Source organism: Spea bombifrons, chromosome 3, assembly GCF_027358695.1.
Source record: "Spea bombifrons isolate aSpeBom1 chromosome 3, aSpeBom1.2.pri, whole genome shotgun sequence".
NCBI lineage: Eukaryota > Metazoa > Chordata > Amphibia > Anura > Pelobatidae > Spea > Spea bombifrons.
In genome coordinates this window covers 85332188-85347429 of record NC_071089.1, presented here as the reverse complement: position 1 = coordinate 85347429, position 15242 = coordinate 85332188, and the positions used below count along the sequence as shown (strand labels likewise).

The following is a 15242-nucleotide window of genomic DNA, read 5'->3' as shown; positions in this document are numbered from 1 at the left end:
AGCTCTTTTGAGCAGGGCTCTCCTCACTCTTGTTTCTGTAAATCAAATTATGTTATATACTACTTGTTCTGCCCGGTCTACCCATTGTACAGCTGTACAGATTATAATTAATTGCTATATAAAATTATAAATAATAATGATTAGTGATATAATGGGGTACATTCAAATTAAATGTAAAATTAGGTATATAATCATTTTATTTTATATAGCTTGCTGAAGCTTTTTAGGAGGGCAATAATGTTTTCTCCTGCCATGGTTAATACATTTCTTTTCCGGCAGCAAAATGTTTAAAATAAATATTTCTATTTTATGCCACGCCTTTGATTTTATTCGTATATACTGTGTAATGTTTTGTACTGTAATATAATTTTAGGATGTTTTCCTTAACATAGAGGATGAATCCACAACCGGAAACAAAAAGCCTCCTTTCCATTTCGCCATGACTGGGGCTTCTTACAAAGTAATATTGCGACATTTTAACCATTTGCTGCAGAAGGTATTTGCATTTCATTCTTTGGTGTGAAAAATAGATATATTATTTTTAAAAAAAATCGCTTAGACATACCTAATCTTGGTAGGATGTTCAACTTGTTTCAACATGTCGTTTCTTGTAAGGAATTTGTTACTGGATTTTGAAATCAAATGTGAAATCTTCCTTCTTTTAACCCTTTGCAGATATTGATAAATGGAACTATTTTTGCTCGAATGTCCCCAGGGGAAAAATCAAGTCTTGTGGAAGAATTCCAAAAATTAGGGTAGGTTCTATGTATTTAACCTCTGGCTTTTCTAAGATATTCTACGTATCATTATTAACTAGATACAGTACTTTACGACCTCTAACTGCTTCTGGGTTTAGAAAATGCAATCTGAAATGTAAAAAATGTGAACACATATAGCCCACCCAACACACAATCGCAAAAAGAAAAATTACTGTATGAATTATTCATGATTTGAGCAAAGGTAGGATTCAGTTAGGGTTTAGAAGTTGTCTAAAGTCCATACGATAAATATCCCGGGCCGATATGTAAAATTTAAATCAACATACACAAGAAAAGCACAAACTCTTCAAGTCAAAGCAGCTCAAGGTGCTATTGCCTCACCCCAACACCATATCCCTTTGCCAGTCCTCTACTAACTATTAAGCTAGAGCTGAATAGTATTTTATTGATTAGTCCTGACTTTTGATGATACCCACACCAGGTTTTCCTCTATTCTGTGTGTGATTTTTTTTTTTATTTCTTTTCCTTAAGTTACTATGTTGGCATGTGTGGTGATGGAGCCAATGATTGTGGAGTAAGTACTAAACATGTAGTGTGACCCTTTATTTAGTTTTTTTTTCCCTTGGGAGGTAATCGTTGACACGAATAATGAAAAAGCGATTAATTATCCTTTTATCCTCTGCTTTTAGGCTCTGAAAATGGCTCATGTTGGAATTTCATTATCTGAGCAAGAGGCATCTGTAGCCTCACCCTTCACATCAAATACTCCAAACATCGAATGTGTCCCACAGCTGATAAAGTGAGTTACTCTCTTCATTATCCAATACTGTACTATTATGTAGGACTGGCTAAAATGAATTGTGGAGGCTATATGTGAATGTATACTTTATGAATATATCACAAAACTAATTTGGGTCAGCGCCTAACAAAATTGTAAAAATTACAAAGTTAAATCAAGATTATACTTCCCAAAACATATGCCTGACAGATAGTGTATGTTCATAAGGATCCTAGGCACTTGAAAGACCATATGGTATAGTATATCAAAAAAGAATAGGAGAGACTCTTACACTATACAGGGCACTGCCTAGCCCTTTCGTAATTTGTTACTTTAAAACATAGCCTTCAGGTGTCCCCGACAGCGTGAATAGAATGCATTTTCTCCGAAAAGATCAAAGGCAGATACCAGGAAGTTAAGAGGTGTAAACGTCTTTTTAATATCAAACAAGAATCTGGTAGCTTATATTTGCCTAACCTCCTGGTATCTGCTTTTGATCTTTTCGGAGAAAATTGATTACAATCACGCTGCAATTATTTTTGTAATTTTTGCAATTTTGTTGGGTGCTGTCATAACATAAAAATAATTTAACATTTCTTTTGGGGTAACTGTGGGGTTTATCCCCAGTGATTCAGCAGCACGTCCGTTAAGCGCTTCAGCTATACTCCACTAATTTAGAATATACACTTAAGCTTGCGTGACACTTGGATCCTTAAATAAAGCAAAGCCTCTATCTGTCTATCTTCACCTATTTTCATGTTATAATCATATTTCTTCAATTTATTATAATAGACCTCTTTCTCAAAGTGCATACTTGTGCATATATATGTATGTGCCACCCTCCCCCTTTATTCCCTTTTATATTTTACAAATCTGTATCCCTGAATATTTACTCTGGATCCATTAATTCTAACCTTATTGCAATTTGTTCCAGGGAAGGAAGAGCTGCTCTTGTTACCTCTTTCTGTGTTTTCAAATACATGGCTATTTACAGTATGATTCAGTATATTGGGGTATTGCTGCTCTATTGGGTAAGAAAATTATACGCTGTTCATATTTCACAATTAGAAAGGTTTTGAGGTTAATTTGCCAAGATCCCTTACTTTGCATTCGGCCTACTTGCTATCGCACCTTCAACAGAACTAAAATGTTGGGTTTTTAGCCTCTTACTTTAAAGAGATGCAGTGACCAGACACTGTCTAGGACTACATAGTATTTAACTCTACACAAGCTCTATTTTAGTTGGCTCTCTTCCTTACTGTCCGTAAGGCCGAGTACTCGTATTTGGCTTGGACTGTCCCTTTGTGCCTCCCAATTTTCACAATTTAATAGCCTAGCTGTAGCACATGCAAAGAATGGGATGAGTTTTAAGATTAGTTTTTATCCCTAGTCTATTCCTTAAACATTTTCACACATTTTTTTTCCAAAAACCTTTTCCCATAAAAACTTTCCTTTTACCCCCAGGATAACCCTGAATGGACATTTGTGTTTTTCTTTTTCTTGTATTTCTTTTTTTAATATTTTGTGTTACTGTACAAAAACATAAAAGCTACCCCCTCTTCAATACAAGTTATATTTTATATAGTCATTTAGCATTAAGATGATTAAGTTCCTCACCATGAGTCTGCCTTGTGAGCTGGGGCAACTTTGTTAAAATGTAAACAAATGATATATAAAGTATAGCTTAACACTTAAATATTTAGTCATTTTTTGTGTTCGAATAATATTGTCCTAATACCAGTGATTTTGTAACCGGCCTAACTGGTGATATATATATATATATATATATATATATATATATATATATATATATATATATATATATATATATATATATATATATATATATTTTTTTTTTGTTTTCTTTTGTTTCTTACTTTTACTCTCAGCATCTACAAACATATTCCAATTACCAGTTCCTCTTCCAAGATCTGGCTATAACCACTTTGATTAGTGTAACAAGTAAGTGATTTTGGATTTGCTGTATTTTTATAGTTGTACGCCATTTTACTGAATCTCAAGGTGAATGCATAAGTTCTGTGCTCCACTGTCCCAAAGTAGAACTTTTAAATGCGGCGCCATCCTCAACTCAAAATTGACTGAATCCGTAATCCACATGCCCTAGTTAATTTAGAGGTTTACACTAAGCTGGGTTAAGTTTGTAAACGGGTAACGGGTTACTGTCGTCAGGGTGTTTTTAAACTGTGTAGCTGATTATGTTCCTCTCCTTGTGCTATATATCAAAGTATGTTTGTGGCAGTGCTGAAAGAAAGACAATGATGGAATGAGTCCTCTCATACCTGACCTTAAAACCATTCAATTTATGAGCACAGTATGACCCTGCAGAGACAGCACTTTGAATAGAAATTGTTTTATCTGAAAACCAAAAAAACCCATAATTAAATCAGAACTGAAAAGCATGCATAACTTATGTCCTTATACCGTATATTCCGGCGTATAAGACGACTTTTTAACCCCAAAAAATCTTCTTAAAAGTGGGGGGTCGTCTTATACGCCGGGTACTTACCAAGCCGGAGGTTCCCACGAAGCCACCAATCTCTCTAATCACTACGCGCCGGCTATTGAGGCCGAGCGCAGGGATGCCGTCATGTCCCGGCGCCCGGCATCAATTGCCGGCGCGTAGTGATGAGGGAGCAGGGAAGCCGAGGTCTGGCACTTCAGACCTCGGCTTCCCTGCTCTCTAATCACTAGGCGCCGGCTATTGATGCCGAACGCAGGGATGACGTCATGTCCCGGCGCCCGGCATCAATAGCCGGCGCGTAGTGATTAGAGAGCAGGGAAGCCGAGGTCTGAAGTGCCAGACCTCGGTCTCCCACAACTGGATGGAAGAAAGAAGACAGAAGATAAGGTAAGAGATGGGGAGAAAGGGGGGGAGAAATATATATATATGTATATATATATACCGTATTGGCTCGGATATAGGCCGCCCCCGTATATAGGCCGCACCCTAAAAGTTTGGTGCTTTTTTAAAGAAAAAGTTTTTTTTCTTTAAAAAAGCACCAAAAAAAACATGCTGCCACTCTGTCCTCCCTCCCCGAGATATGCTACCACTGTCCTCCCTCCCGAGATATGCTGCCACTGTCCTCCCTCCCCGAGATATGCTACCACTGTCCTCCCCCCCGAGATACGCTGCCACTGTCCTCCCTCCCCGCGATACGCTGCCGCTGTCCTCCCTCCCCGCGATCCGCTGCCCTCCCTCCCCCCCCGAGATCCGCTGCCCTCCCTCCCCCCCCGAGATCCGCTGCCCTCCCTCCCCGAGATCCGCTGTCCTCCCTCCCCGCGATACGCTGCCGCTGTCCTCCTCTGCCCCCCCTCCTCGACTTACCGGAGCAGACTCCCGGGTGTCTTCAGGGCCGGCGAGGGACATCTACGCAATACGCGTATGCAACTTCCGGTACCGTTACCGGAAGTTGCATTTGCGTATTACGTAAATGTCTCCCGCCGGCCCCGCAAGACACCCGGGAGTCGGCTCCGGTAAGTCGGGGGTGGGCAGAGGTAAAACGCTTAGATAACCTCCCGTGCCGGCACCCCCCCCCCGTGGGAAGTGCTGGCAGGGGAGGCTGTCTGAGCGTATCGGGGAGAAGGATGCAGGTCCCCTGCACCGCTGCGGGGGATCTGTATCTTAACCCCGCTGCCTGCCCGGCGCCCGGGACTGCATGTCCCGGGCGTCGGGCGCTAGACCCCGAATATAGGCCGCACCCCCACTTTAAAAACTTAAAGTGGGGGAAAAAAGTGCGGCCTATATTCGAGCCAATACGGTATATATACACTGGTGTGTGTGTGTGTGTATATATATATATATATATATATATATATATACACACACACACCAGTGTGTATATATATATATATATATATATATATATATATATATATATATATATATATATATATACACACCAGTGTGTGTGTGTGTGTGTGTGTGTGTGTGTGTATATATATATATATACATATATACATATACACACTGGTGTGTGTATATATATATATATACATACGTGTGTGTGTGTGTATATGTATATATATATATATATATATATATATATATATATACATATACATATACATGTGTGTGTAAAGGCAGGGGTGTGTGGTGAGGGCAGTGTATAAATGTGTATGTATGGACAGGCATATGTGTAGATATATATATAGATATATATATTATATATGTGTGTGTGTGTGTGTGTGTGTGTGTAAGGGCAGTGCATGTATGTATATGTCAGCAAATCAACCAGCAAATCACCGGTAAGGTACATCGCTTGCCGTGATTGGCTGGTTGTTGTACGCTGGGTAGAGGGGTAGTCTTATACGGCGAGTATAGTCCAAACTCTATATTTGGATTGTAAAAGTTGGGGGTCGTCTTATACGCCCAGTCGTCTTATACGCCGGAATATACGGTAATTGGTTTAATGTTCCATGTTTAAGTAAATGAGGGTTATAGCCCTGACATCATATCTGCCGTCACAAAAGGCATAGCTTTGGAATCCTCACAAATTTTCCTTCGTTTTCCACGTTCTCTCAGTGAAAACTATATCTCTGAATTAGGATCCAGAACAATGTGTAATGTGACGCATATGTGTGTGTACAATTGTTCTAATAGTTATTTTTCTTTTTTTTCCCCCTTCTTCAGTGAGTCTTAACAATGCGTTTCCTAAGCTGGCCCCATACAGGCCTCCAGCCCAACTCGTCTCCCCCCCACTGCTCATGTCTGTGATCTTCAATATCATCTTGAGCTTAATATTACAAATATGTGGTTTCCTCATTGTCCAAAAACAGACATGGTTCAACTCAGATGATATAAACAGGTAATTCAGGTCTGTCGTGTTTTCTGGGACGGTAGAATGAATTTGACGTTTTAGTGGTTATGCAATTAATTATATCTAGTTTTTGACTGCATAAACTAATTTAGCAATGTTCTTACACTACATTTGTCACTTGTTTCAGTATTTATGTCAGAGAAGAAGTGTGAACTCAAGCATTGTATAAAAATGTATTAATCTAGATTTCTCTGCTGGACAATTTAAATATTAAAAAAAACCCAAGTCCAAAGTATTTATTATATAATATAATAATTTTATAAATGTTTTTACAAAATGGAGCTTTAGTATTTATCACAGACCTTTATCTTTACAGTGCTTGCAGTCCTGCTACTCAGAGTAGCCCAAATATTAGTAGTGAGAGCAATGTGACCCATGCCCAGAACCCCGATAGTTTCCAGAGCTACGAGAACACCACCATTTGGCTGCTGGGCACTTTAAACTGCCTCATTATCGCATTTGTGGTTTCTAAAGGGAAGCCATTCCGACAACCTATATATACAAACTGTAAGTACAAAGGGATTTTTCCCGGTCTCCTTTTATGCTTTCTTGTGTTGCTTTCCTCTCTTCAAAAAGATAAAAATATATATAGCGGTTTTATGTGCCAACTTTTCTTTTTCAACAGAACAAAAGAGTGCTTTTCAAATATGTACATCTATAGCTAGAATATTGGGGGGGGGATACTATGACATCACACAGTGAAACTGAACATGTCTAAATAAAAAGTGCCCTCTTATATTCCCTCTTTTTATTATGTTAACGATCGCCTAATAGATAAATAGATAAAAAAAAATCAATGGTAACAAACTTATGTCATTATAACCAAGTCAACATTGGTTTATTCTGTATGATTCTGATTTTGTATACCCTAAATTTTGGATTATAAATACTTCAATAAGTCTACAGTGGCACTGCTTTTACCTGTGGACATGACACACGTTTAAAGGGAAATGTTTAAAATCTCGTACTAATAACACAATGCTTTTCTGTTTCAGATATATTCATGATCGTGATTTCAGTCCAGATAGCAGTTTGCCTTTTTCTCCTGTTTGCTCATATAGAGAACCTGTACATTGTTATGGAAGTGAGTATCACAAGAACATGCATGTCCTCCTAACTCCATTTGTGTTTCATGCATTCAATTCAAACCACTGTACGACCACTGTATTATATATGCAAATGTTTCCAAACCCCTATATTTGTATAGAGGAACAAACACAATCCAATTGTTAAGCTCTAATTCATGCAAAGAATGTGGTTTAAATTGTTTCCATTGATTTTCTTCAGCTTGTCTGCACCCCTGTCATCTGGCGGTGGTCTATGGTGATAATGCTGCTTATAATATTGGCTCTTTCTTATATTACTGAGGTAAGTGGGAAATACGTCTTGACTTCAGATATTTGTTATGGTCTTGGGCTGTATTCAGCGTTATAATCGCAATGCCTTTGGCAAAAAAAATGTGATGCAAAAGTGAAACCATATAAAAAAACCTAAGTGCTGTTCTTGAAGAAGGCAATCTAGTACTTGTAAAACATTTTGGGGTGATAATTGGTTTTTTGTGTAATGTGTTATTACATGGGTGAAGGGTATCCATATATTGACGTCTAACTCGTGGTCTACTCTGTGGCCAGATGCATTTATTGTAACTTCTGCTGCTATGAATTTTAGCTGTGTTAAGCAAGACACATCATGAGACATGTATGAAATGAAAGGTCTAACGTATACCTTTAGAGTGGGCAGTGGCATCTACAATGCAGATATTTTATTGTACCTAGTTAACTTTTTTGGTAACACTTTTTATTAGGTTGATGACGTAAATAAATTTCATTTAGTTTCCCACTACACTCACCTTACCCCTGCTTAAAACTGCTGCATGAGTGCAAGTTTTTCAAAAGCAACATACCGTATTGGCCCGTATATAGGCTGCACCCCCCCACACTTCAGGCTGTGAAAGTGGGGGTGCCGCCTATTTTCGAGGTTTAGAGCAGGGATGTGCAATTCGTGACGCCCGGGATACACAGTTCCAGGCTTTGGGCGAGTGTTTTTTCTTTTTCATTTATCCCTGCTGGGGGTCGGAGTGGCATATCTGGGGGGCATAAAGCATATCAGAGGTTATAAAGCATATCTTTATTATTATAAAGATATTATTATATATTTGGGGGCTCACAAAATTTCGTTGGCTACGGTTTACGCTCCAAATAGGGATCAAGTCCCCTTTTTAGTGAAATTTCTTTCTAGACTGGCGGAGTTTCAGGAGGGCATTACTGTTTATGGTGGAGACCTCAATATGATCCTGGACCCCAGGCTCGACTGCTCTGCAGGGACTTCCCATATCCCGTTTGTGAAAATTAAGCGGGTCAAGCGTATGCTTCTCCTCAATCAGCTAGTGGATGCGTGGCGGGTCCTCCACCCCTCTACATTGGACTACACCTTCTTTTCCCCCCCTCATACTCGCTATTCCCGCATTGATTCTCTCTTCCTTTCCCATCATCATCTCTCTTACCTCCACTCCGCTGATATCGGGTCTCAGACTCTCAGCGATCATGCCCCTGTCCACCTCACCTTACGCCTGCCTTTGCTTCCCCCACGGGTTTGGTGCTGGCGTCTCAATGAAAATTTGCTCGATACCCCTGAGGGTGTTGCGGATCTTACATTGCATCTGCAACACTATTTTGAGGAAAATCACCTTCCCGAAACCCCTTTCTCGACGATCTGGGAGGCCCATAAAGCCGTTATTCGGGGACACCTCATTAGGTTGGGCTCGCACCGTAAGAAACTTAATCAGGCTGAGCTGTCCTCTTTGTCGTGTCGCATAGCGGAACTTGAGCTGCAGCATAAGCTTTCGTTGTCTGCTACAGTTTTGGAACAGCTTCAGGCGCTTCGGTCCCGGCTTGCGACCCTTCTGGATTCCAAATTGCGGAGAAATTACCTTCTTCTCCGCAAACATTTTTATGAACTGGGTGATACGCCTGGGAAGTTGTTGGCCCGTGCGCTGCGCGCTAAAAGAGCTGCTTCATTTATCCCCAAGATTAGGGACGCTGGGGGCAATTTGCATCACGCCACTAAGGACATAGCCGCCTGCTTCGCGTCCTTTTATCGGGAGCTTTATAACATCTCTCAGGGTCACTCTCCTGATTCCCGTATCGCGTCGCTCATGGATGATTATTTGTCTAAGCATTTACGTAAACGTATTCCGAGCGCGGATAGAGAGGTTTTAAATTCCCCAATCACTTTGGAGGAGGTTGAGAGGGCTATTAAATCCTCCCCTCAGGGTAAAAGCCCGGCCCCGGATGGGTTGACCCCCGTATACTATAGAAAGTTTTTCTCAGTACTAGGTCCACATATGGTCACCCTTTTCAATTCGCTTGCTACGGGCGGCTCCCTTGACCCCCTCTCTAATGTAGCGCATATTACTGTAATACCGAAACCTGGCAAAGACGCGGAGTTATGTAGCAGTTATCGCCCTATCTCATTGATCAATACTGATCTTAAGGTGTTTGCGAAGGTTCTGGCTCTCAGACTCTCGCCGCTTATCCCCGACCTGGTTCATAGTGATCAGGTGGGCTTTGTCCCTGGGAGGGAAGCTAGGGACAACACAATTAAGGTTCTGGACCTGCTGGCGCAACATCGGCAGACTCCCTTCCTGCTAGTTTCCTTTGACGCGGAGAAGGCCTTTGATAGGGTCTCGTGGGCCTTCCTGTTCCGCGTCCTGGAGAGGTTGGGGCTCGGCTCCCGCTTCTTGCATCAGGTGCGGGCACTCTATGCCATGCCCTCGGCCTGTGTGAAGGTTAATGGAATTCTGTCTGAGCGCTTCTTGTTGGCTAATGGTACGAGACAGGGTTGCCCTCTGTCCCCTTTATTGTTTATTTTAATGTTGGAACCCCTCGCTAACGCTCTCCGCTCGAATCCCGATATCACTGGCCTTAGGGTGTCTGGGGTCGAATATAAGCTTTCGATCTACGCGGACGATATGCTCTGCATGCTCTCTGACCCATTGTCGTCCCTTTCACACGTCACGGCCGAGCTCCGGCGGTTTCAAACGGTTTCTCAGTACAAGATAAACATCCAAAAATCTGAGATTCTGGGCTCCCACGTTCCCTCGTCCTTGCGGGCGTCTATTCAGTCGCTGTTTCCCTTTCGATGGGTGGACGAGTATTTGACCTACCTTGGGGTTCGCATACCCGCCGACCTGTCTGCCTTGGTTAAGGTTAATTTTGACCCACTGTTGTCCTCGGTTGTAGATGACCTTAGGCGCTGGTCTTTTCCACATATTTCGTGGTTCGGTCGGGTTGGGGTCCTGAAGATGAACGTCCTCCCGAGGTTTTTATATCTGGTTCAGTCCCTCCCGGTATATCTCCCTAGGTCGTATCTGCGGGCGTGGCGTAGAGTGTTTGCCAAATTTGTGTGGTCTGGTCGTCCCCCCAGGCTTGGCTTCTCTTACCTGACCCGTCCTAAGGAGCGAGGTGGCCTGGGCCTCCCGGATGTCGAGGGGTATTGGATCGCGTCCCATGCACGTCGGGTGGTGGAGTGGGCGGCCCGCGCCACTAAGCAGTGGGTACACATCGAGGATTCCTCCTTCGGGGTGGATATTTCGGCTGTGCCCTGGCTGGCGGACGTCCATCGCCGCCCTGTGATTCCCAGTCACCCGACTTTACTTCCCACGTTGCGGGTACTTCGCACACATCTCTCGCGGTTGGGTTGGCTGGGTTCCCCCAGTCATCTGTACCCGATATCCTCCAATCCGGCCTTCCCTCCGGGTTTGGGTGTGGGTGTCATTCGTCACTTGCTGCCTGACGGTGTGTGGGTCCTTCGGCTTCACCGTCTTTTTCTGGATGGTGCGCTCCGACCGATCTCCTCCCTGTCCCAGACTACTCCGCTGCCTTTTAGCTTAATTTTTTTGTATCATCAAATTAAACATTTTTTGTCGGCACTTTCCCGTCTATGATTCGGCGCGTCCGTATACCCCTTTTGAACTTATCTGCTTGGACAGGGACCGTCATGCCCACCTTTTATCCACCATGTATAATTTATATGTTTCGCACCGGTCTCAGGCTAAGCCATATTTTCTCTGGGTCTCTCTCTAACTGATGAGGATTGGTCCAAAGTCATCCTTCTCACCCATAAGGGGGCCACCTCTTCTAAACTGCAGGAAACGTCCTATGAATTGCCAACTAGGTGGTACAAGGTCCCGGCGGAGCTTCACCACTTCCTCCCTCAGGTTTCCCCGCAATGTTGGAGATGTGAGGCGGGCGTTGGCTCCTATCTCCACATCTGGTGGGCTTGCCCTCTGGTACAGCCCTTCTGGGATGTGGTAGAGGCGGTACTCAGGGAGGTTGTAGATCCCGTTTTTTGTCTCACTTCTGGGGGTGCCCTCCTTAACGTCACGCAGTCGAGCCTGGGCTCCTATAAACGCTCTCTGGTCATTCAGCTCCTTAACGCCGCCAGAGCCACTGTCCCTAGGTTCTGGAAACAACCCCTCACTCCTCCGATTTCTGCTTGGCTGTCATACGTTAACTTCCTCTGTCAAATGGAGGATCTAGTGATGTCCTCTAGGGGCTCTGGCTGTGCCAATTATTTGAAGTGGTTGCCATGGCAGGCCTTCCTCGGATCCCCTGCCTTTCAGAGGATCTTACCGGGTCTTCCCTGGGCTCCCCAGGCTTCGGCTCATGTATAGCCAGTTCTCACGGTCCTCTGTTGTGGTCACTTGGATTTGCTTGTCACAGCACATATGTTCGCTCCCCAGCTCCACTTACATTTGGCGTGGTTCCTCGCCATGTTTACATCACGTCCATTTATTTGTTAACCTGTTTTGTGTTCCTTAGCCTGTCTCGGTTTAGTCCGAGTCGCTTGTTCATCGGCTCTCCTGCCCATGATTTCCTCTGTTACACAAGCCGAATGTCATTTGAGAGGATTTTGCTTGTCTGGGTTATCGCTATGTGTATGATTTACCCTCTCATTACGGCGTTACTACTACTGTGCCTGATGATTGTATTATTACTTGTCATGTGGCTCACACCACACTATGGTCCATTGTGTATTATGCCTTTTTATTACTGGTGTCTGTATTGTACTGTTTTTACTATCTTTTTTCAATAAACTGAGACTTGATAAAAAAAAAAAAAAGCATATCTGGGGGGCAGAGTGGCATATCTGGGGAGCAGAGGGGAATATCTATAAGTAAGGTGCATTATGAATTAAGGGGGAACCTTAAGATGGCTATTGGTTTTCTGTCTGTATATAAGGTATGCTGACAAACTGTATAATAGATACCAAAAATTTTAAAATACATGTATGCCGGTTCATTAGAGATAATACTGTTTTACCAATCCACTAATGTGTTTTTTCTTTAAAAATATTTTTTTCTTTAAAATAGCACCAAACTTTAAGGGTGCGGCCTATATTCAGGTGCGGCCTATATTCGAGCCAACACTGTATTTGCTTGATTCTAATCACTAATCCTTAACATGAAAAAATACACACCCATTTTTTTCCCCATGCAGACACACAGATATAAGCTTTGACCTTTCAAATAATGTAATTTAATCGATACAGTATACTAGCACATGTATACATAAATATATCAACATAAATATGTCAACACAATAGCACCTGGCCATGCTTTCATGCATGATGCGCATGGAGATGAAAATGACACGCAACTAATTTTAGATTTTATCTTAGGGATATTAAACACTCTGTAGATCAAAAAGAGGTAAAAAAAAAAAAAAAAAAGGCTGCACTTAAAATAAGATATGAGATAACCAATAATAGTTAATAAGCTGCTATGGTGAGAAGCTCTTAAAAGTGCATATAAAAACTCCCCCAACTAAATATGCAATAGTACAAATGTAAAACAAACAAACAAAAAAGTATTTCTTTAACAACCCAGCACTTATAAAATATTAAATCTATAGATTATAAAGTAACCTTAAAATACTTAAATTAAATCGTGCATATGTCGGTGTTTTCAATCGATGTCTCTCAAATGCAGATATTGTATGAAATATAAAAGGCAAAGAGAGACATCATTGTGCAAAAAAAAAAAACATCACTGTATAAAATGAAAATGTTAAAGTGTATACACAGTCTGCTCACCGTATTCAGAGCCAAATAAAAAAATTTGGCTCATAAAAGACCCATGGACACTCTTAAGGAGGTGTCCTTGCCCCTTTCTGAGAATAATCACTCAAGATGTTCGTATTCATTTAAAAGTTTTTAAACAATTTATTAATACTTCAAGTAATTAAGTTTTTAAAAAAAAAAAAAATAACCACTTAAAATAAGATATATTATGATAAAAGTGCTCAATACTTTCACTGGGACGTGTTTCATCAATCCATGACTTCCTCAGCCAGGGATTTTCAAGCTGTATTCAAATATATAAACCTTTGCTTAAAAACTTACATGTCTAGACATATATAAATATAGATATATATTTGTATAAATCAAGCCAAATGCACCCCATAAAATCACAAGAATCCCAGAGGAGCATATAAACTTACACGTCAGGATTAAACTCGCTCAGACGGACAAACAGCACTCTGGCAATATACTGTTCAATGTGTATCTTGTAAGGCTATTCTTATCTACCAACTCTTTTATGTCACGTGGCATTAGAACCTTTGGCGGTAGAATGCTTTGTGTGGAAGTATACACGCTAGAAACACTTACATTTTAAAACATTGGTAAAAATTACAATAATATTATTATTATATCAGCCTTTTTATCCTACAATGTTGATGATGGTTTGTGTAGATTCTTGTTTTCTTTTTTTCTTACAGGAGGCAGTAATTGAAAACCAAACACTGTGGAACTGGTTGAAAGAGAAGTTTCAGTATAGATCAAAGAGCCCATACAAGAAGCTGCAACGTTTGTTAGCGAAAGACTCCGAGTGGCCCCCACTCAATAGAAAAGACCATGCTGCCCCTGTGGGATTGCTGCTGACCAGCACAATGGGAGACTATGTTAATCCAAGTTTTGAGAACAATGAGATTTCCTGACATTATTGGTCATACGTATATAAAATATTTTTAATGAAAACGGAAATATTATACTGGACCAGATGCTGCTTTCAAATATGTTGTAAATAGAGACACAAAATAAAATAATTTTAAATAAATCACGTAGATTTATTTCTGATTTAATTTGATTCACATTATGAACATGCAAGTTGGTTTAAAAAAAAAATCAGTGATCAGATAGTTTTCATGTGATTGACTGCTGGGCCTTCAGCTCATGTTGACTACTGAGCATGTGCAAGAAGCATACTGTGGTATGCTCCCTGCTTTCAGTAAAGTCAGCTAGAGGAGGAGTTCAATGAGACAGAATAAATAACTAAAAATTGCCTGTACCGATTTGCATGCAGGAAAATGCACTGGAGTCCATGCAAAATAGACTCCAGTATGCCTTTAACATAAAAACAGGACTAGAGCTCTTCTTTAATGTTTAATGCTGAGTAATGGTTATCTCTGTTGTGGTTCAATAGTATGACATAACCCTGTTATGTTACATAATTTACTGTATCTGGCCACACAGCTTGTTATTCCCAATAACATATAGCCGTCTGTATTACAAATGTTGGACAACAAAATAATTAGCTGCAAAAGTAAATGCGATGAAAGTTCATAATATAATTTGAAAAATGTGGTGAAAAATATAATTTGTGTGTCATTTATGGTTTTTACGGTTTTGGTCACTACCTGATATGTGGGGCCAGGTTATAGTGTCACACGATGCTCAGCACATTATGTAGAGGCATTGCAACAATGTTACAGCCAACATAGAGTTCTTATCAGGCCCACATAGAACAGTTGCTAAATACGGTATATGTTTCAATTAATAAATAAGCACTCCTATACAGTTAAACCATATCTTATAACTAAAATGAATAACGTTTGTGAACCGATG

The 15242-nt window shown here is 41.0% G+C and overlaps 1 protein-coding gene across 1 annotated transcript in view; it reads left to right on the top strand.

The window, feature by feature from the left end:
• The window catches only part of LOC128482972 (probable cation-transporting ATPase 13A4), a 37749-nt gene extending 23295 nt beyond the window's left edge, over positions 1-14454 (top strand). Inside the window, exons 20-30 of the mRNA XM_053458993.1 lie at positions 374-496; positions 676-755; positions 1251-1293; positions 1409-1518; positions 2432-2528; positions 3387-3459; positions 6149-6323; positions 6652-6842; positions 7331-7419; positions 7623-7703; positions 14117-14454. Of these exons, the coding sequence (XP_053314968.1) occupies positions 374-496; positions 676-755; positions 1251-1293; positions 1409-1518; positions 2432-2528; positions 3387-3459; positions 6149-6323; positions 6652-6842; positions 7331-7419; positions 7623-7703; positions 14117-14335 (1281 nt within the window). The 3' untranslated portion in view covers positions 14336-14454. The remainder of the gene's footprint in view (positions 1-373; positions 497-675; positions 756-1250; positions 1294-1408; positions 1519-2431; positions 2529-3386; positions 3460-6148; positions 6324-6651; positions 6843-7330; positions 7420-7622; positions 7704-14116) is intronic.
• The last annotated feature ends 788 nt before the right edge of the window (positions 14455-15242 follow it).